Below are 22,622 nucleotides of genomic sequence, written 5' to 3'. Positions count from 1 at the left end.
AAAACCAGCATTTTAACAATGTTCATGCCAAAATTTTTATTCTAAGGGTCATTCTTATACAAAAGTTGAGTTATTTTCTACACAGAAAAAAAATCATGGTTATATTACATCTGGGAAAGGGTACTTCTTTTATGTCAGAAAAAATGTGTAATTTTACCACTATTCTGGTTCACTTTTTCGGTCTAAATTGAGGTAAAATTACATCATAAAAGAGTTCAAATTCAACCTACCAAAATTACACCTTCCAAATTTACACAATTTTTCAATGTACGTATGTTTTCGGAATTTCTCACACAAAGGATCAATATATTTGGTATAATAGGTTCCCAAAATTTTATCTTTTGATTTTGAAAAAGTGTTGATTTTTTTGCGCTGGAGTTTTGGATTTTTTCGGAAACATATGCTTTTGAAAAAAAAACTATTGTTTAACTAAATTTCAAATTCAACTTTCAATGCATAATCAAAGTTGAAATCAAAAATGACTAATGAACTAATGGACTGATGACTAATTGGAAACTAATGGTTCGATTTGAAATGATCAATGAAACATTTGCTATATTTTCTGCTTTTTTTTCTATAAAAAATATTTCGAAATTTAAAAGTTTTGCACGTCTAGTGCAAGCAACTGATTGTACTGCCCAAAAAAACCAAAAAAACGGCTAATATCCACTTTTGTCAAAAACGAGTTATGAGCACCAACGCATCTTCTGAAACTTGAATTTCACTAAAATAGTGTTTTGATTAGGCTGCCGATGCGAAAAACCAAACGGCTAATACGTCACTCTTATGGGAAATTGCCTTAATGGAGATTTAGTGACATACACTAAAACGCGTTTTTCTCGGAATACTTGATTTGGTATACTAGCTGAATTTTCAATTATGGGCAGTGTAACCCTTTCGAATAGTTGGTCTCAATCTTATAATTTAAAAAAAAAAGTTTGTTTAAAGAAAAGACAGAAATTTCTAAAATGTTTAAGTTTTAACATTGAAAATTGAACCAAAATATTTCAAAATATCGCATTTCCCTGACAATTTTAACAAGCAAGAGTTTCTAGAGGGTAGCTTGTTATATAAGACTTAAAAGAAAAATAAGAAACATAAAAAATGTTTCGAATGCAGCATCAGTTTGCCTTAAGAATAACACTATAACTTTTAAGGCATAGCCTTTTGAACCGGTTCAAGACGGCTATAGAAAATTGTTCAAGAACTGGCCCCAGGAAGATCAGGTTCACAATACCTTTGCATATTTTTTCATATATATTTAATAGAACAGCATGTTTTATTGTTTAGTAAAATTTTTCTATACTTTTATTTTTATTATGAGATTTTCAGTTTTTTTTCGAGTTTTACTAAAAAAAATTCAAGTGATTTTATTTGTTGATTTGCATTGGTTTCATCTGTTCAAATTAAAAGCACTCATCAACAACTAAATGATTTAGATTTTTGAGCAAACTTTTTTTTTATTAGAAAATCGTGTGTTTCAAATTCTGTTTCAATTTTGTTTATTTCTCAGTTTGCTTTGGAAACCAATCCTTTATTTAAGTATTTTTGAGTGAATTTTCATTATTCAATTTTTAAAGAATATAATTGTTAACATGTTAAAAATATAGTTTTTTTTATTTCAGTTTTAAATCTTTTTTTTGAACTTTTCAGCACTGTTATTGAAAGGTATTAATTTTCGATTCTGTTATTTTTGGTAGGGAAAAGTAGGCCGTTTCGGTTTTCCAGAAGGTCAGGAAAAGTTGACAGTTTCACAGTGGAATTGCAAAAAAATATTTTACTCTTACACCATCGCACAAACAAAAACTTAAAAAATTTCAAAAGTTACACAAATTAAACAGAGATTTTTAAAATTGAGCAGTTCTTCACGAAATCGGTATTTTTTTACTTTTATTTTTTGTATTTTTTAATCCAGTTGAAACTTTTTTAGCGCCTTCAGTACGCCCAAAGAAGCCATTTTGCATCATTTGTTTGTCCACATAATTTTGCATACGAATTTGACAGCTTTCCATACAAAAATAAAAATTGAAAATTATATAAATCTGTATCTTTTGAAGGAATTTTTTGATCGATTGAAATTTGTTTGGTGATTTTCAATTTCACATTTTGTCACTCAAACTTGATTTGCAAAAAAAAAAAACAATATTTATTTCCAATTTTTTGTATTTTTTGATATTTTTCAGGGGACATCAATGTCAACTTTTCAGAAATTTCCAAAATATCAAAAAAATATTACCGGGTAGTGAATTTTTGAATCAATACACCCAAACAAAAAATATACCTCAAAATCTGCAACAGTGGATTTGCTGCAGAAAATGTTATATTTTATTACATTTTTTGCAGCAAGCCCATGGATCATTTTTGCCCGCGTGTAAACACGTCAGCAATCTGCATTTCTCACCAACACATAGAATGCTGGCGCGTCCCCGAGCAACACTCATTATGTTCGCGCTCTGTCCCTCACCATTCATCAAGCGTCCATGGCGCGGTGGTAGCGTGTCGGATCAGCAATCTAGATGTTGATGGTTTCAATCCTCATTCTGTTAAGATTTTTTTCTACAATGCAATCAATCTGCCGTCGGTAATGTTGATAATCGCGGTAACGGGCCAAAATGTCATACCCCTGTATCGCAAAAAATGCATGAGGACAGATTTCATGCAGATTCTGTTATACTTTCATGCCGCCATGTATCACAATCATGCGACCGCCGGTTGGGTGTACCGATTTTTTTTAAATTGAATTATTGGTCGAAAAAAATTTCTATTTAATTTATAGATGTTTGATTAAATTTTCAATTAAAAAGTACTGAAATGAAATTTTAATTTTGTTTACCGTTTTCAAGTTATAGCCATTTTTAGGTAACTTTTTATGAAAATAGTCGCAGTTATTCATTTTTTTAAATTAGTGCCCACTTTTGAAAAAAATAGTTTTTAGAAGCTAGGAAAATTCTCTATTATTTTTTATGAACTTTGTTGATGTAACCCTTATTTGCTGAAATATTGCCACGCAAAAATAAAAAAAAAACTTCTTATTTCGATATTTCAGCTACTGTTGGTCCGATTTTCACTAATAAAATAACTTTCGTGAATTTTTCTGTTCCTTCCGAAAACAATATTTTCATTGCTTTTTTCTTCAGCAATTTTTTATTTTTTTCATTTATTTTTATTTTCATTTGTATTTAGTTCAAAAAGCAAAATCTAGAGATTTTTTTCAGCTTTTCAAAAATATGTTTTTTTAAGAATGGGCAAACATAACAACAACAAAAATAAAGAATGATTGCAACTTATTTTTAAAAAAACATTACCTTAAAATGTCTACAACTTTAAAAACGGTGCGCTTTATCAAAACTTCAGTACTTTTTGATTGCAAATTCGATTTTACATCGAAAAATGATGTTGAAAAGTTTTTGCGACCAATATTTCGATTTTTTGAAAAAAATAGTATTCGTTAAAAAATCATAACTCGGTCAAAGATTTTTTGAACATTCTGGAAATTCCTGCAAAGTTTCTGAGCATATCAAAAAATAAGGAAAAAATAAAAATTGTGTTTTTTTTTGCAAATCAATTTTTAGTGATAAAATGTGATATTAAAATCCCTTTTTTTTAAACCGAGTATCCTTTTTTCAGTTAAGTCCTTATCCATACCTACAACTTTGCCGATGACACCAAATCGATCAAAAAATTTCTTCAAAAGATACAGATTTTTGAATTTTCATTTATCGTTTTTGTTTGAACAGCTGCCAAATAAGTATGGAAAACTATATGGACAAACAAATGATGCAAAATGGCTTCTTAGGGCATCCCGAAGGCACCACAAAATTTTTAGCTGGATTGAAAAAAATTAAAATTAAAAAGATAGACTGATTTCGTAGAGAATTGCTCTGCTTCTCATTTGAAGATTTATCACTGTCGTCGTCGGCGTTGTCATTTCCAAGCTTCCGTCAGAAGCGTCTCTTAACCATCAGGATGGAGTGTGTAACGTGGCACGAATAAGACTACAAGTATTACTCTATGGGAAGTAAAATGCCTCTCCAGCAGCAAAAGAAAACAGAGTTTATCTCGTAACCTGATTTTGCCTGCTAAAATTGAATTTTCCTCCGTTTTCCCACGTGTGCATCTCTTTTCAGAGAGCTCGGAGATAAAAGTGACATGTAAACTTCTCATAAACGATTGCCGGAAGGAGTGAGGGCGTCTTTTTTCTTCTTCTTCTTCTGTGTCAAGGAGGACTATGATTGCACTCCATTACTGTGCCGTTCCGGTTCAGTGGGGATGTGCAATTTCACTCAGCCAGGACTCGGGATAGGAAAATTTTTGCATGCTTGAGAAAATTATTTTTCTTGGGAAGGGAAAACTTTATTTTGCATCAGTGCTGGGCCATAAATGAAGGGAGGAAAATATGTTTTCAAAAGAAAATGCCCTCGAGGAGATGAAGCTTGAGATGAATGCTGCCATCATTTCAAGAGTTTATGATTGCTTCCCCCTTTTTTGGTATTTAGAAGAAGAGCAAAATTATGCATGTTATGTGTGTCTCGGTTTCACCTCACCGGAGGCTTGAAATTAATGGACTCAATGACTGTTGAAAGTGGATAAGTACTTTTTGTATGTTTTCTAGAAAAAAAAATCCAATCCAAAAAAGCTAAAAAGATTCATTCCAGCTGTACTTTCACTAAGTTAATGTCACTGGCAGTCCATTTTTTCAATAAATAATCCACTACCAAGCAAATCCGAAGATGTCACCAGCATGTTTGCCTGAAAGTTTGCGTCCTCTTTTTTTCTTTGGAAAATTTATTAACACCGATGGACAGTGGGGGTCCTGTAATTATGTTTCGCACTTTGATTTTCTTAGACCTCAGTTGATGGCTGATTTTTTGTTTTCAATACAAACGTAATAATTCATTTTAATTTTACCGAACAAAGCAAAATCGTCAGAATTACTCCCATCCTGGTGGCATCGTAATGTTCATCATCTCGTCATAATTTCCCAACAGGTTTCAGCGTCGATGACTTGCGTTCTGTGTAAAAGCAGCTGCTAGAGTGCTGGGAAAGCTGATTATTTCGTTCCAGGACCAAGTGCACTTTGCGTCCCTGTTTTCCACGCACTGCGAAGGCACTTTTCATTTGGAATTAGAGAGAAAAGCCAATGCTTCCCGAGTTGGTTTTGCGATGCAATTTGTGCATTTCATGCTACTTACTTGGAAAGTTTCGTGAGAAAAACTCTAAATTCGAACATAATTGATGTGATTCTTGTGATTCTTTTAAGTTTTGGCAATTAAAAAATATCATTTCAGATTTTAAATGTATTATTAATTATTATATAATATTTCTATTTAATATTAATATTTTATATTATTTTTTATTATTAATATTTAATGAGAGTTTTATCAGTTTTTTAGGCAAATATTTTTTTAAATGGATTAATGAAAAACAAGATTTTCCAAAAAGATTTCATTTTTCTATTTCAAAATGTTTTTTGAGAAAAGTTTAAAGTTCGAACGTTTTTCTATAGATATTATGTTCTCTCAACATTATGAATCTGATTTCTGTCATATTTTTATAAGTATCAATTCTTGTAACGCTTTGGGATTTTTTATCATTCTTTTTGTCACACCTTTTAGCTTAAAGACCATTTATTTGAATATTTTTTTGTTTTTTTCAATCAAATATTCTAAGAGTTTGTTTTCCGTTGGGTAGAAAACCAACCGTTATGCTACTGTGAAAAGAGTTAAAATATCTATGAGTTGTTACCTCGGATAGCTTATGGTTTTCCTGAAATAAATCATTGATTTATGATTTAATTTTTCTCTATTTTCTACGGATATCTTAAAAAATCAAAGCTCTGTTTATTCAAATTTCTAAAAAAATTATGACCCAATCTCACCCCAGAGCCAATTTCACCCCTGATTAAGGTAATTTAAACAGACAGTCAAAACGAGCACAGCTTGACATCTAAACGCTATATCAGGAAAAAGCAATACAAAGGAGCTGGGGGTTAGACGCCCACTGTTTTACTAAGTATACTAATGAATATTGCTAAAATGTTTAGCCATACTATTCCTCATGCTTAATAGTGCATGTGGAGTCACCTTTGTCAAACCTATTGTTTAAAATTGTTCAAAAATAGCTCAAAATAAACAGATAATTTTTCAACTTGAAACTGGATGTAATTTTCATGCATTACAACTTAGGCATTATTGTTGGGTAACAATATGTATTGCTTTCTGTTAATATTTTTTCATGTTTAATTGAAGTTTTCCCAAGATTATGTCCCTCGAAAAAGTTTAAAAAATTAGATAAACTATTTGCAAAAAATGTTATATAAAATAAGTCATTTGGGGGTAAGACGGCCACTCGTAATTTGTAAATTTAATGTTGAGCAATTCCATGCCAAATAGGGAATCGGTTGTACCCGACCCTCTCCGATTTCAATGAAACTTTGTAGACATGATATCCTTCGCTTATATAAGCCATGTTTGTGTATATGGAGCCAGTTCCACTCGATAATGACATTTGAGAAGGGCGTAAGTGTTTTAAATATTTTTGTAATTCGGAATTTAAATATTTCTGTATCTCGAAGCCGTTGCATCGTATCAAAAAGTGGTCAAAGACAAACTTGTAGGAAATTTTACGGGCTTTTCGATAAAAATACACTGAAAGAAAAAAACACCCAACTTTTATGAGATTTTTTGATTTTTAAGTTTAAAAGTCAAATTTTAGGGGGAGCCCACGATTTTTTTTCGTTCAAAATTTTTGTGAAGATAGCCTAAGATGTTACAAAAAGACTCACGAAAAATGCAGGATGGAGCAACTCACCTAAAAAAATACAAAAATCATTTACTGAACCTTTTTTTTGAAAAGTGCTCTAAACGTCAAAATTTTCAAAAACCGAATACGGGAATCGATTCTCCAGACAATTTTACTTAAAAGTCTCCATATTGACCATTGTCCTTAGTCCAATCCTTGTGAAGTTACAGCGGTTTTAAAAATAAAAATGTAGAAAAAATAGGTTTTTTGATGGTTTTTGGCAATTTCTATATGACATTTTGACATTATGATTTTTCAGTCTCGTAAATATTTTTACCGGAAAGCTCGTCCAATTTCCCATAAGTTTGTCTTTGACCACATTTCAATTGGATGTATGGGCTTACAGATATAAGCTAATTTACTATCCAGGTTACTATACTACACTGAAAAAATATGATGTTTTCAATTATGAGCAATGTAATTAGCTTATATCTGCAAGCTCATACATCCAATTTAAATGTTGTCAAAGACAAACTTATGGGAAATTTGACGAGCTTTCCGGTAAAAATATTTACGAGACTGAAAAATTAAGTCTGTCATCTAGAAATTGCCAAAAACCATCAAAAAACCTATTTTTTCGACATTTTTATTTTTAAAACCGCTGTAACTTTACAAGGATTGGACTTAGGACAATGGTCAATATGGAGTCTTCACAAAAATTTTGAACGAAAAAAAATTGTGGGCTCCTCCTCAAATTTGACTTTTAAACTTAAAAATCAAAAAATCTCATAAAAGTTGGGTGTTTTTTTCTTTCAGTGTATTTTTATCGAAAAGCCCGTAAAATTTCCTACAAGTTTGTCTTTGACCACTTTTTGATACGATGCAACGGCTTCGAGATACAGAAATATTTAAATTCCGAATTACAAAAATATTTAAAACACTTACGCCCTTCTCAAATGTCATTATCGTGTGAAACTGGCTCCATATACACAAAAATGGCTTATATAAGCGTAGGATAACATGTCTACAAAGTTTCATTGAAATCGGAGAGGGTCGAGAAAAAAGTACCTGAAAAATTCCTGTTTTGGGCTGGAATTAAAGGATATATTTTTGAAGGTTTTTTGACTACAAAGACATAAATTACATAATTTTTATTGACTTATTCTAACCGAAATACAAAAAGTAGTTCATCTGCATCAAATTGTGTATGTTTTGTTGTAAAAAGTCACAGTTTTTCATTCAATGTGGTCGTTGAACAGTATTTTTCTTCACATTGAAACTTGATTTTTTCAACCAAAATAGTTATTATGTTCAGAGAATAAGTCTGTTCAACCAATCATGTAGGTGCTTGAGTGGATATAGCAAGGTTATTAAGTTAATCGTCTTATCCCACATGGGTGGCCGTCTTACCCCGCTTATTTAATATATATATATATATATGATTTCTATTATAATTTTAAAATTTTAATAAACTAATTTACGTCATTTCTATAATGGAATACAAGTTGTAGAACAATATTTACTTAATTTGAGATCAAAATAATATGTTGTGTTAATTTTATGAGACTTCTCCCTTAGGATGGCTGTCTTACCCTCATCTCCTCTAAATTATTTGTTCCTCAAAAATAACCCATTGAGATTCACAAAAATACGTTTTTTTCTTGTATTTTGAAAATGCATTTTTTGTCTCGAAAAAATACACAAAATTATTGATTTTGCTAGGTATTAAATTTCAAACCTTCGGAAAATTAACACAATTTTTTGAAAACATTCAAAATTTTCACAAAACTACGTATTTTCGAAAATATATTCAAAGTTGTAGTTTTTTACAATGTGGGTATCAAATGATCGAGATTTTTTCAAACATTTCGATAGAAATAATATTTTTTGTAAAATACTCAAAACTTCTACAAAACTACGTCTTTCGTAAAAAAAATAAAATTTGATTTTTTTTTTTCAAAATGGGTATAAGTTATTGGAAAATTTTCACTGAAAAATACTCAAAATTTTCACAGAACTACGTACTTAAAAAAACTTAAAACATCGGTTTTTATTATACGGGTATCATTAAATCGAATTTTCGATTCCAAAAAAAATTTTTTTTTTTGAAAATACGTAGTTTTGTAAAAACTTTGAGTGTTTTTAAAAAATTGGGAAATGTTTCATAAAATTCCGATCATTGGATAAATTGAATTTTATTTTGTTTTTGAAAATGCGTAATTCAGTGAAAAAAATACTATTTCAAAAAAAAAATTTCGATATTCGAATATCCTAATAATTTGATACTCATATTGTAAAAAACTTTCTTTTTGAAAATACGTAGTTTTATGAAAAAAAAAATCCCAAACATTGGATACCCATTGTATAAAAAAAAACAAGTATTTTAATTTTGTTTTCGAAAATACGTAATTTTGTGATTTTTTTTATTTTTCAAATAAATGGTGTTATAAAATTCGAAATTTTTTAACAAATCCCGATCATTTGAAACCCATATTCTAGAAACATTTATTTTAAGTACTTTTTTTCGAAAATGCGTAATATTGTGAAAATTTTGAGAATTCCACTAAAAATATTATAACTTAAAACTTAAATTTTGATTTCTTTTCAGAAAATACGTAGTTTTGTGAAGATGTATGACGAAAATCATATTTTGTAAAAACTGAAATTTTTAGTATTTTTCCGAAAATTTGTAGTATTTTCGAAAATTTGTTTTAAACTAGATTTTAAATGTGAATGTCAAAATGTTTAAAAAAAAATCCTGATCGTAAAACAATTTTTTTTTGTAGTTTTTTCTAAAAAACATAGCATTTTCAAAATACAGGAATATACGTTTTTTTTTTGTAAAAAAAATCATGTAATTAAAATTGCAATGGAAAGCAAACATGATTCATATTCCAAAAAAAAGTTTGGGTCATGCTTTACCGGGCAGTTCAAAACCAAGACGTGCAAAACCGGAGCATGACTGTATTTCGACGGAAAACAATAAGTTTATCGAATAATTATATCTTCAGCCTACTTTGTTTGATTTTGAAAATAGGATGCGGGTAATTCTCTACCAACTCACACGAAATCGGGAAAAGTTGCCCCGACCCCTCTTCGATTTGCGTGAAACTTTGTCCTAAGAGGTAACTTTTGTCCCTGATCACGAATCCGAGGTCCGTTTTTCGTTATCTCGTGACGGAGGGGCGGTACGACCCCTTCCATTTTTGAATATGCGAAAAAAGAGGTGTTTTTCAATAATTTGCAGCCTGAAACGGTGATGAGATAGAAATTTGGTGTCAAAGGGACTTTTATGTAAAATTAGACGCCCGATTTGATGGCGTACTCAGAACTCCGAAAAAACGTATTTTTCATCGAAAAAAACACTAAAAAAAATTTAAAAATTCTCCCATTTTCCGTTACACGACTGTAAAAAATTTTGGAACATGTAATTTTATGGGAAATTTAATGTTTTTTTCGAATCTACATTGACACAGAAGGGTCATTTTTTCATTTAGAACATTATTTTTCATTTTAAAATTTTGTGTTTTTTCTTACTTTGCAGGGTTATTTTTTAGAGTGTAACAATGTTCTACAAAGTTGTAGAGCAGACAATTACAAAAATTTTGATATATAGACATAATGGGTTTCCTTATAAACATCACGAGTTATTGCGATTTTACGAAAAAAAAGTTTTGAAAAAGTTACTTTTTGCGTTTCTCTTTGTTTTGTCGTCCGTGTCTGTCGCGGGTGATTATGAACGGCCATGATCGATGACGACCAACTTTTTCAAAACTTTTTTTTCGTAAAATCACGATAACTCGTGATGTTTATAAGCAAACCCCTTATGTCTATGTATCAAAATTTTTGTAATTGTCTGCTCTACATCTTTGTAGAACATTGTTACACTCGAAAAATAACCCTGCAAAGTTAGAAAAAACACGAAATTTTAAAATGAAAAATTTTGTTCTAAATGAAAAAATGACCCTTCTGGGTCAATGTAGATTCGAAAAGTACATTAAATTTCCCATAAAATGACATGTTCCAAAAATTTTTACAGTCGAGTAACGGAAAATGGGAGAATGTTTAAAAACTTTTTTAGTGTTTTTTTCGATGAAAAATACATTTTTTTTTCGGAATTCTGAGTATGCCATCAAATCGGGCGTCTAATTTTACATAAAAGTCCCTTTGACAGCAAATTTCTATCTCATCACCGTTTCAGGCTGCAAATTATTGAAAAACACCTCTTTTTTCGCATGTTCAAAAATGGAAGGGGTCGTACCGCCCCTCCGTCACGAGATATCAAAAAACGGACCTCGGATTCGTAATCAGGGACAAAAGTTACCCCTTAGGACAAAGTTTCACGCAAATCGAAGAGGGGTCGGGGCAACTGCTGTGTGAGTTGGCGGAGAATTACCCATGCACAACAAAAAGCGTTGTTATGCATTATTAAAATTGAATTTTGAGTAAAGATATTAAACTAAGAAAATGCCATTGGATATTTTATTGAATGTTTTTGTCTGGCTTCCTTTTTCCTTTCCCTTTCCTTTTACATTTTGGGCAAACAAAATTAGTTACTAAAATTATAATTTGCATTGAAAAAACTTGTAAAATCGATTTTTAACTAACTATTCACAAAACTTTGTTCAATACTCAGTTATTTTTCCTATTTTTATCAAATAAAGACTTTTTTATCTTTTAAAAGCACTTTGTAATACTTTTTACGGGAAATCTCGCTCTTGAAAAGTCTTGTTTTGAAGGTTTGAACCAGCCTTTTTCTGAAAAGCTCAATAATTTCGAAACAAAACCAAATTGAGAGTGTACAAATATTCAATCAAAGCTTTAAAAATACAATTTAAGTTTAAAAAGGTTTTGGTGAAATCTTCTCGTGCTGACCTCAAGCTCAAAACGGTGCAGCAGCAGTAAAAACTCAAACCAAACGCACAACACCAGAAGCTCACAGACCATTGCTTTTTCATTTTCCTTCTTCGGGGAGTGAGAAAAACAAAGGCAAGCTCCTCTAATGACGCTTGACTAGCTCCAGGAGGTCTGCCGGACGTTCGGGTCATCGTGCTGGAGAAAATTGAAATTGGTCCACGGAAGTGGAAGAAAGTAGCCAACTCTATGCTGCTTCTTTGGCGAGAACTGGAATCTTAAGGAGCGGAAGAGGTCAAATGAGAAGTTTGAAGAAATTTGGAAACCTTATTATTTTTTGATAATTTTCATTTTACTAACAAAACTGAGTAATTGTAGTTTTCCGACGATTTAAAGTCACTACAGAAATCTTTTCGTCACACCCCAGTGTCAACAGCACAATTACTTTGGGAGCACAAGAAAATCACTTTCTCGCCTTTATTTTCTTTTGAGGAAAAACGTTTTTTTTCCTGCTCCCTGGTTGACCCACTTCCACGTGCTTCAACGTTTGCTCAGACCTAATGAGTCTTGAAAAAAAGACAAAAAAAAGTTAAGAAAAGTCCTGTGAAGAAAAAAATACGGCACCAAGTCGCTACAGAAGATTGAGTCCTTTCTTCGGCATTTTTTTTTGTATTATTTCTGCCAACTGGGGTGGAAAACTCGTCGAAATTGTCTGAAATTTTCCGTCTCTTTCTCTTCTTTCCATTTCCCGAACAGTTTCCCTGAGCTCGACGATGACGCTGACCACGGAGGAATCGGCCGGCCTGCAGCCCTACTTTGACTTTGATGTCCAGCGCAATCTGACCGTCACCGTCGGCCAGACGGGCTTCCTGCACTGCCGGGTCGAGCGGCTCGGCGACAAGGACGTAAGTACTTAACTGGTTTAAAAAAAAAATGATCAAATTTGAATTTTCAATCCAACGTACCAGTACATAAATAAATGAAATCAGTTTTCAGCGAAGCTTCACTCAAGATTCGACAAGTGTCTTTCGACTTACGAGTTGGATGATTACCATGCAGAATCTCGTGGAAAACTGAATTAAACTGTTTGTGGTGCTTTCACGCCAGGGCAAACAAAACACCAAACATGAATCGGGGATTTTCTGACATAATCTTGTGAGAGCTCGTGAGATGTTTGTCTTTCCTCAAACGTAAGGAGAAATGGCAAAGTTGATGAGCGGCTCTAACCACTTTGAGCAGGAAGCAGAAAAGCTTAGTGCTGTTTTCTTAAGAAATCAAAATCCGTAATCCGTTACTTGGAAGTTTTACTGTGAGCTTTCGTGGGAAAATGAAGCAATCACTACTTAAAAATTGTTTTTTTTTATGAAATTCAATTTATCATGTCATATTCACTCAATTTTGCAACCGTCAAACATGCTAACAACAAGTAAAGCAACTTCACCAAACTCGTCACTTTGGGCGTTGTTTATCTTAATTTCGCAGGGAAAGTTGTTTTACGAGCAACATGATTTGAATTTCCTGCTCCGGAGCCCACTCCCCGGAATCGTCCTGCTGCCCTCGGAGGCATCTCAGGACAGCTGTTGATATGTACTTACTTACTTGATGAGAAATAAATAATTTACTTTACATCATGTCGTACCGAGCCTGGCAGCCTGCGGTTTGAACCTTATGAGCTGCACAACTTTGAGTCAGCTTGGGATTCTGTTTTCCTTTTCTGAAAATTTAATATTTTTCCACTTTCTTTTTTCAAACTGGAGAACTGAAATAGTAGTTTATGCAACAAGTTGCAAAAAGAGGATTTTTTCAGCACGAGTCGTACATTTATCCAACGAGGTTCACCTAGTTGGATAAATACGACGAGTGTTGAAAAAATCAAGTTTTGCAACGAGTTCCATACATTTTTTTGCAATTCCGAAAAACACCCATTGAGTGAAATTTTAAGTAAAATTTTCATGTATTTTTCCAATAAATCGTTTCAATAAAAAAATGTTGTAAAGTTTTACTTTTCGAAACAAGTGCTGAAAAGTTCAACTTTTCAGCACTCATTTCAGTGCTGAAAAGTAGAACTTTTCAGCTTTTTTTTTGAAAAGTGTTGCTATTCGATTCTGTTATTTTTGGTAGGAAAAAGTAGGCCGTTTCATTTCTTCAGAAGGACAGGAAAAGTTGACAGTTTCACAGCGGAATTGCTAAAACATATTTTTGAGAACATTAACTTTTTTAAAGATTGTTTTTCGATTTTAATGGACATTTCTTCAGAATAATCGCTGGAATTGCTGATTGATTACTGTTGATGTTCATTTAATTTCTAATGAATATTCATTTAGAAACCCAAAAATACATATTAGAGCAATATTTGACCTGCAATAAAAAACAATTCCGGTGCAGCTTTTATTGTTCGGAAATCTGTTTGGACTATTCAGAAAAAAATAGTACATAGAAAAGCAAAACTCGCAAATTTTCCAATTATTATTTTTTGCAAAAAATGAATTACCCAAAAGCTGTATTTTGATTTTATTTTTTAAGTTAGTGATATATTTTAAGACACCAAATTCCTCACCTTTTAAGCCAAAATGAAATACGGCAAAAAATGTCGCCGAGTTAGGCCGTTGCAAATATTTTTCAAAGTTTAATTTATTTCAAGGTTTATGTCGACTTCGGTCAGAGTCGAGGGATAGAAATTTCAATAAAAATTGTATGATTTTTTGAAAAACAAAAATGCTTTTTGGGAAAAAGTAAACATTGAACAATAGTTTAATTCCAACTAAAAATTTGCAGTTTTTAGTTTTTTCTATTTTGGAAAAGTGCTCTTGTTTGATTATTCTGTTTTTTTAAGTATAAAATTTTCTGAAATTTCGTTGATAAACAATTAAAATTGGACCTCTGGTTGCTGCAAAGCAGCGGATAAAAGGAAAACATACAGTAAAATGAAATTTTCAAGGTTTCAGCAACTAATGGTCCAATTTTCGATGTTGAAAAAATTAAACATTTGTGATTTTTTTTTCCAAAAAATATTTTTTCAAAGTTAAGAATTCAAGACTTACATTTCAAAAAGGCCAAATATTCAATATATCGCGTTTTTATTTTTATTATTAACGCTTCAAAAAATTATAGCATTTTAGAATCGGGGTGATGTTAGCTATCCATTGCAATTTTAATTACATGAACATTTTCACAAAAGTACGTATTTACCCTGTATTTTAAAAATGCAATGATCGAGATTTTTTCATATGTTTTTAAAGTAATTTCATTTTTTGTCAAATTCTCGAAATTTTCTTAAAACTACGTAAAAATTTAATTTTCACAAAATAAGTTTCAAATAATCGATTTTTTGCATACATTTCGATAGTTACACTTTTTTTTTCAATGAAAAAATGTATTTTTACAAAATTTTGTAAAAAAATAAAGTTGTTTATACAATGGGAATGAAATCGGATTTTTTGATACTTTTCAATAAAACCATTTGTTTTAAAACAGTCGAAATTTTAATAAAACTATGTATTTTCAAAAAAAAAAATACTTAATTTTTTTTTTCAAACCAAAATCCGACCCATCCCGAGCAGACGGTAATAACATTGGAATTGCATTTTTTGGTATTTGAAAATACTAGGCCAATAACATTTTATGTAATTTATAACACGTTTTGTTATTCGCCGTTATGATTTTTTTTTTGTTATTGGATTGTTATTGTAACACAGAATAATAACATTTTAAGTTATTCTTCCATAACAAAAAATGTTATTCCCTAGCTGTGTTTGCTTTCAATCAATATCAGACCAATAACAAATTATGTTATGATAAAATAAACTATTATTAAACTCTTATGCAAAACAAGTTTTTGCATGAAAATTCCATAACAATTTTTGTTATTCTAACAGTATTTGTTATTGAAATGGCATGAATGTTGTAATTACCGTCTGCCCGGGATGTAATAAAAGCTGAAATTTTGAATATTTTTTCAAAAGCATACATGCTTTTCTGTGAAAATTTTGAGTATTCTAAAAAATCTATCGAAATGTATGAAAAACTCCCAATCATTTTATTCCCATTTGGAAAATATGGTATTTTTTCAACCAGACGTTGTTATGAGAAATTTTGAGTATTTTCTAAAAATTGTATTATAACCTTTAAATGTTTGAAAAATCAAGATCATTTGATTCCCATATTATGAAAAATTTAAATTTTGGTTTTTCTGAGAAAATACGTAGTTTTGTGAAAATTTTAAGTAATAAAATAATATATGATTTTCAAATGTTTTAAAAATTCCGATCGTTCGGTAATCACATAGTAAATTCAATAATTGTTAGTATTTTTTTTTGATAAAATAGCATTTTCAAAATACAAAAAAAAAAACTTTTTTTAATGATAATTTTCATGTTATTTTAATTGCAATGAATATTTGACATCATCCTGATTTAAAAAAAAACTATAATTTTATAATGTTAGGATTATTTTTCATAGGGGCGGGTTTTTTTTAACTTTTCGAAAATTATAACAAACATTTTTGAAAATACTCAAAATTTTCACAAAACTACGTTATTTCGGTAAAAAAATCCAAAATCTTTGTTTTTATAATATGGGTATCAAATGATCGTGAATATTTCATACGTTTCGAAACTGATAACACATGTTTGTGAAAATACTCAAAAATGTCACAAAACTACGTGTTTTTTGAACAATACTAATAACTCAAGTTTTGTACAATATGGGTATCAAAAGATCGAGATTTGTTCTCGTTTATACAGTAATTATCATAATACACTAATTTTTGTACAGTAATAATCATAAAACTTTGTTAAAAATTTAGGATTTTTTCAATATGGGTTTTAAATGATCGCCATTTTTAATACATTTTGAAAGTTACAACAGGTTTTTTTTTGAATATAAGAAATTAATTTTTACAAAATTAGGTATTTTAAAAGAATAGTTTTTTATACAATGGGATTAAAATCGGATTTTTTTCAAACTTTTCAAAAGTAATAAAACCATTTTCTCAAAACACTCAAAATTTTCACAAAACTATGTGTTTTCCAAAAATATTTAAAATTTATTTTTTCAGCAAACCAAAATACGATGTTATGATAACGTCATGATTCGAATTCCCGGACGCTTCGAAACCCGGACACTTCAACTTGTTTTATCAATTATTTGGATATAAGTTCGCATTATGAATGTCAAAACTGTGTTATTTGATGAATTCTAACATCAGCTTTCATTTAAAGTTTTTTTGAACGCTGTAGTTAATGCCAAAACAATTAAATAAAATATAATTATAAGTTTACCAAAAATGCGAAACATTTCAACGGAAATATTTCATAGGCGTCCGAAGCACCGGGAAGCCAAAGCAGAAATTTATGTTTTTGATTTCCTTAAATTCTAGCAAATTTTTATATAAACTATCGATTGTTTTGATGTTAACAGCTTATTTGAGACCTAAAGAATGCCATTCACTAACATTTCAGTCAAAATTTGTGCGATTCATAAGCAAAATCGAGTGTCCGGAATTCGAAGCAAAAGTGTCCGGATTTCGAATCAGCTTTTGAAAGTGTCCGGGATTCGAAGCACAACAAGTCATTTTAATTTTCAAATTGTGATGAAAAATTGTTAGAAAAGATATATTTTACATGCATTCTCTTAAAACTGACTGTTTATACTTAATTCTGATGATATTTCTACATTTCCAACTTATTACATGATTTTTTCCCAGCTATAACAAAAATAATATGGTACTAAGTGTCCGGATTTCGAATCATGACGTTACCTATGTAATAAAAAATAAAATTTTAAATATTTTTTCAAATGTACTTAGTTCTGTGAAAATTTTAAGAATTGAAAAAAAAATCTATCTATGAAAAACTCCCAATCATTTTTATCCATTTGAAAAAATGTATTTTTTCTAACAGACGTTGTTTTGAGAAATTTTGAGTATTTTCAAAAAAATGTTTTATAACTTTCAAATGTATGAAAAAATTCCTTTCATTTAATACCCATATTGTGAAAAACTTAAATTTTTAGTTTTTCTAAGGAAATACGTAGTTTTGTGAAAATTTTAAGTATTTAAAAAAAATATTATGACTTTCAAGTGTTTAGAAAAATTCCAATTGTTTGATAATCAAATAGGAAATTCAAAAATTGTTAGTATTTCTTTGATAAAATAACAATTTCAAAATACAAAAAAAAAATTTTTTTTTTTTTGTGAAAATTTGAAATGAATAACTAACTGACTTAATCCTGATTCTAAAAAACTATAATTTTATAATGCTTGGATAATTTTTCATAGGATTACAGCCAATGTATCCCACACAGCCAAAAGCCCACAAGGGGCCATCCATAAACCACGTGGACACTTTTATGGCGATTTTCCACGATCCAAAAAAGTTTTTCGTTTGTGTGGAGGGGGGTAACAGTTTCCCAAAAAAGTGTCCACGTGGTTTATGGATGATCCCTATGTGCCTCAGTCCTGTATACCAAATAGATCAGAAAATTTTTCTCAAAAGAATAATTGATTGTAAAAAATAGGAACTTAGGTTTTGAACTGGGATTTAACCAGAAAAAGTTTTTATTTACAAAATTTATATTTTTATTTGATTTTTCTGGGGTCTTGCCTATTATCAAGAATTTTGCCTAAACGCCAGTGATGTTGATCACGGAAGTTCAAGAGAACAAAACGCCTCAAAATATTTTTTTGGGCCTAACCGTAGTTTGGAAAATCTGTGTTTTTGTATCACTTTAGGTCTTTTTGAAAGAGTTTAATGTTTCATTTTCAGATTAGTTTAAGCTGTCAGAATGTCTTAATTACAGAACTTAATTACTTCACTCATGTCCATGTCACTCTGGTCACTTTCCCTTACAAATTCCAATAAATTTTTCCTTATTTTCAACCCCTCCAGGTGGCATGGATCCGCAAGCGGGACCTTCACATCCTGACGACCGGCTCGTCGACCTACACCTCGGACCAACGCTTTCAGGTACGCTGCTTCTATTTCACATCAAAACGTGTCAAAATCTGTTTTTAATTGGAACTCCCGCCCCCAGGTGATCCGGCCGGAACACTCCATCAACTGGACGCTGCAGATCAAATACCCGCAGGTGCGGGACTCGGGCGTGTACGAGTGCCAAATCAACACCGAGCCCAAAATGTCCCTGTCGTACGAGCTCACCGTGATTGGTAAGGCGAATTTACTTTTGCTGTCAAAACCACGTTAAAAATCTGCGAGCGTGCCCTTCTGATGTGTTTTGGCGTTCTAGGCTTTGATTGAACATTTTTTTTTTTGAAGGAATGGATTTTACGATCGCAACGTGGTTAATCTCGTGAACGCAGTCTTTGTTTTTGCGTTTATCGAGCTAAACTTCTTAATGGAATATAAATTACTAACATAATCGATTTCACAGATGCGTTGTGATTATGGGGAGCGTGACATTTCGGAATATAAAAGATTAAAAACAATATGTAAAATAATCAAAAAACCTTCGTTTTTCAAAAAGTTAAGTTCTTTAGTTTACAATTTCTTTTCAAAAGTTCAACAAAATTTAATTTCACCCAACTTTCCCGAAAAAAAAAACAAATTTTAAACTCGAAAAACTCCTCAGACACACGTATGTTCACCCACTTTCGCACAATTTATGATCCTGGATGCCAGTGCCTGTGTGCCCCCAATTCTACACCTGTTCGAGAGCAATGGAACAACTTTTTCCCCACTCCCCCCCCCCCCACACACACACACACTCGTGCGCGCATTGCCTTCAGGAAATGTATGACTTTTCCCGGAGTTTCCTGCTTTCGTGGCAAGTTTTTTGATAGCACGTTTTTCCGCACGACGAAGCCTTGACGGTAGCAACGGTTTTTTTTGTTGTGCAGTTGCTACGGGGGAAAGGTATTGTGACGCGTGTAGCTACAGCACGCACACAACCGTACTACGGGAAATGTTACCATCCAGTTGGTAACAGAATGGGTGATGAAAGGTTTATTTTTTGCATATTTTTTTGTTTTTATTTTCAAAATATTATCTTAAAGTTGAAATAAGCATTGAAAAAATATTTAAATGCGATTACATGCGCAAAATCGGCCGATTTCGTAGAAAATTGTCAATGTCAATGAATTCATGAAATAGTAGTTTATGCAACAAGTTGCAAAAAGAGGATTTTTTCAGCACGAGTCGTACATTTATCCAACGAGGTTCACCGAGTTGGATAAATACGAAGAGTGCTGAAAAAATCAAGTTTTGCAACGAGTTCCATACAACATTTTTTGCAATTCCAAAAAACACACGCTGAGTGAAATTTAATGTAAAATTTTAATTTTTTTTGTCAATAAATCGTTTAAATCAAAAAAATGTTGAAAAGTGTTACTTTTCGAAACAAGTGTTGAAAAGTAGAACTTTTCAGCATTTATTTTGAAAAGTGTTGCTATTCGATTCTGTTATTTCTGGTACAGAAAAGTAGGCTATTTCGTCGTTCAAGAATGACAGGAAAAGTAAATAGTTTCGCGACGGAATTGCAAAAATACTCTTTTCGATCTCTGATTTCAACATTCCAAGTTAATTAAAATATAAAATATTCCTGTTTAATTAATCAATAATATTCAAGAAAGATGTTGTAGATAAGAGATTACAAAATATCTCTTTTGAACTAAAAATACACAACTATGCTTTAGAAATTTCTATTGCTAAAACATAGTTGTGTATTTTTAGTTCAAACGAGATATTTTGTAATCTCTTATCTATAACATCCGTCTTGAAAATTATTGATTAATTAAACAGGAATATTTTATATTTTAACTAACTTGGAATGTTGAAATCAAAGATCGAAAAGAGTTTTTTCATGAATTCATTGACATTGACAATTTTCTACGAAATCGGACGATTTTGCGCATTTTTTCGAATTTAAAGGGGGGCTTTCCTCTATGACCAAAGAAGCCATTTTGTGTAATTGGTCACCCATACAAGGATCCGTACAATTTCAGCAGCTGTCCATACAAAAATGGTTCATAAATATTCGAAAATCTTTATCTTTTTTAGGATTTTCTTATCGACTTGGTGTCTGTTTTGCATTTTTTGTAGATTTTTTGATAAGCGTTTTCATAAAAATCAATTTTCAAAAAAAAAAAATATATGGTTTAAAGGACAAGCAACGCAACTTTTGAGCCACAGAGAAGTACGGAAAAATTGCATTTTTGAAAAAAATAAAGCTTTCTTAGAACCATAATTTCTTAGACGGAAAGTTGAGAAAACAATAATATATTCGAAAAAAATACATTTTGAAATTTTTGGCATCAATCAGAGCGTATTATTGTAAACAAAATAGTTCAGAATGAGTTCGTGAACTGATTTTTTGTGAAAATGATAATTCAAAATTATCATATTTTTTCCATTTTTAAAATAATTCTCATCAATCGGATCAAAAAATCCTTCAGAAGATTAAAATTTCAGCCAAAAAGTTTGAGCTTATTGGAAATATATAAATAAAATCCATTTCTGGTTTGGTGAGGAATTTTTAAAATTTGAAAACAGGGCAAACAATTATAAATATTTTTTCTCATTTTCAACTAAATAAACCATCAATTTTTAACTTTCTTAGACCGGCACCATTTTTTTCAAATTTCTGTCACCCGCCTCCATTATTCAAAAGTCAATCAACTATTCAAATTTGTCAAAAATGGGGTCGCAAAACTCAAGTTTGAAGAGAAAAGCAAAAAAAGACTTCGAATAATCGATCTTCGGATAATCAAAACTTCTTATAATTTAGTCAGCATTGTATTTATTTTTGAAAACCCGGGCGGACGGGTCTGTTAAAATAACAAAAAGTGTTATTATTTTATACTGAAGTTCAACTTCAAGAAGAAAAAAAAATAACAGTTTCTGATAAAATAACAGAATTTGGTATTGAAGTGATATTATATTGAAAATGTTTAATAACACGCTAATAAGAGGAAATGTTATACATTACATAAACCCTCCTAATAACAATATTTGTTATTCGTTCGGTATACTGACTTAGAAATAAAATTACCATAAATCGCACAAATGGAAAAGTTTCTAAGTGTCCATAACACAATCTGTTATTATTTTTTCTTTTGTTAAATATGTTTAGATCTTTGGGATAATTTTGTCTAATTTCGTCGGGGTCATTATTTTGGCCATGAAATGGGGTCCTTAAGCTAAAATTATTCTAAAAAGTTGAAATTTTGAAAGTTGATTTTTTAAATTATTTGATATACCCCCTAAGAGACTTTGCTAAAATTGGCTAGAACTATGGGATAATTTTAACCAATTTCGTTGGGATCATTATTTTGGCCATGAAATGGGGTCCTAAGCTAAAATTATTCTAAAAGGTTGAAATTTTGAAAGTTGATTTTTTAATTATTTGATATACCCCCTAAGGGACTTTGCTAAAATTGGCTAGAACTATGGGATAATTTTGACCAATTTCATCGGGGTCATTTATTTCACCATGAAATGGGGTTTCAATCTAAAATTAATCCGATAAAATTAACTTTTGAGAATTCATTTTTTTAAAATTTTGTTATATTCCCTAACGGAATTGATTTATTTATTGAGAACTTTTGAAGTGTGAATAACAAAAACTGTTATTATTTTCACAGCCCCAGGAAGTCGGAGCTGACGTTGAAGTTCGAGCTGGAGTGAGATTTCGGAGACTGCATCGGATTCAGCAAATTTTCAGCAACTTTTACTTGGAGTCGGAATCTGTGAAGTCGGGTATTTTTGGAGAGCTGAAGTCGTCGCTGACGTCATATGCTGCATTCAGAGTCGGAGTTGTCTTCAAAGTATGGATTCAAAGTCGCTTGGAGGTACCCAACTCTGCAGCCCTGACTAGTACAGAGGAGTTATGGCAACTGCAGGTTTATTTGCAAATTACAAATAAACCAAAACAATAACTTTTTTTGTTATGGAGACATACCAGTTCAATAACATTTTTTGTTATTATGCTGCTCCACCTTTCCGCACAAAATAACAAATCTTGTTATTCCTTCATGATTCCTTCTGTGTTATTGGTTTGTTATTGCAATAACA

The 22,622-nt window shown here is 31.1% G+C and overlaps 1 protein-coding gene across 9 annotated transcripts in view; it reads left to right on the top strand.

The window, feature by feature from the left end:
• LOC6046162 (zwei Ig domain protein zig-8) overlaps positions 1-22,622 on the top strand; it is a 187,066-nt gene that overhangs the window by 101,891 nt on the left and 62,553 nt on the right. For all 9 annotated transcript variants that reach the window (XM_038264950.1, XM_038264945.1, XM_038264949.1 and 6 more), the window contains 3 exons: positions 12,352-12,500; positions 18,483-18,560; positions 18,628-18,760. In XM_038264950.1, the coding sequence (XP_038120878.1) occupies positions 12,352-12,500; positions 18,483-18,560; positions 18,628-18,760 (360 nt within the window). The remainder of the gene's footprint in view (positions 1-12,351; positions 12,501-18,482; positions 18,561-18,627; positions 18,761-22,622) is intronic.

The sequence above is a fragment of the Culex quinquefasciatus genome, chromosome 3 (assembly GCF_015732765.1).
Source record: "Culex quinquefasciatus strain JHB chromosome 3, VPISU_Cqui_1.0_pri_paternal, whole genome shotgun sequence".
Classification (NCBI taxonomy): Eukaryota; Metazoa; Arthropoda; class Insecta; order Diptera; family Culicidae; genus Culex; species Culex quinquefasciatus.
The sequence above is the reverse complement of the archived record's forward strand: the minus strand, read 5'-3'. Positions and strand labels throughout refer to the sequence as shown.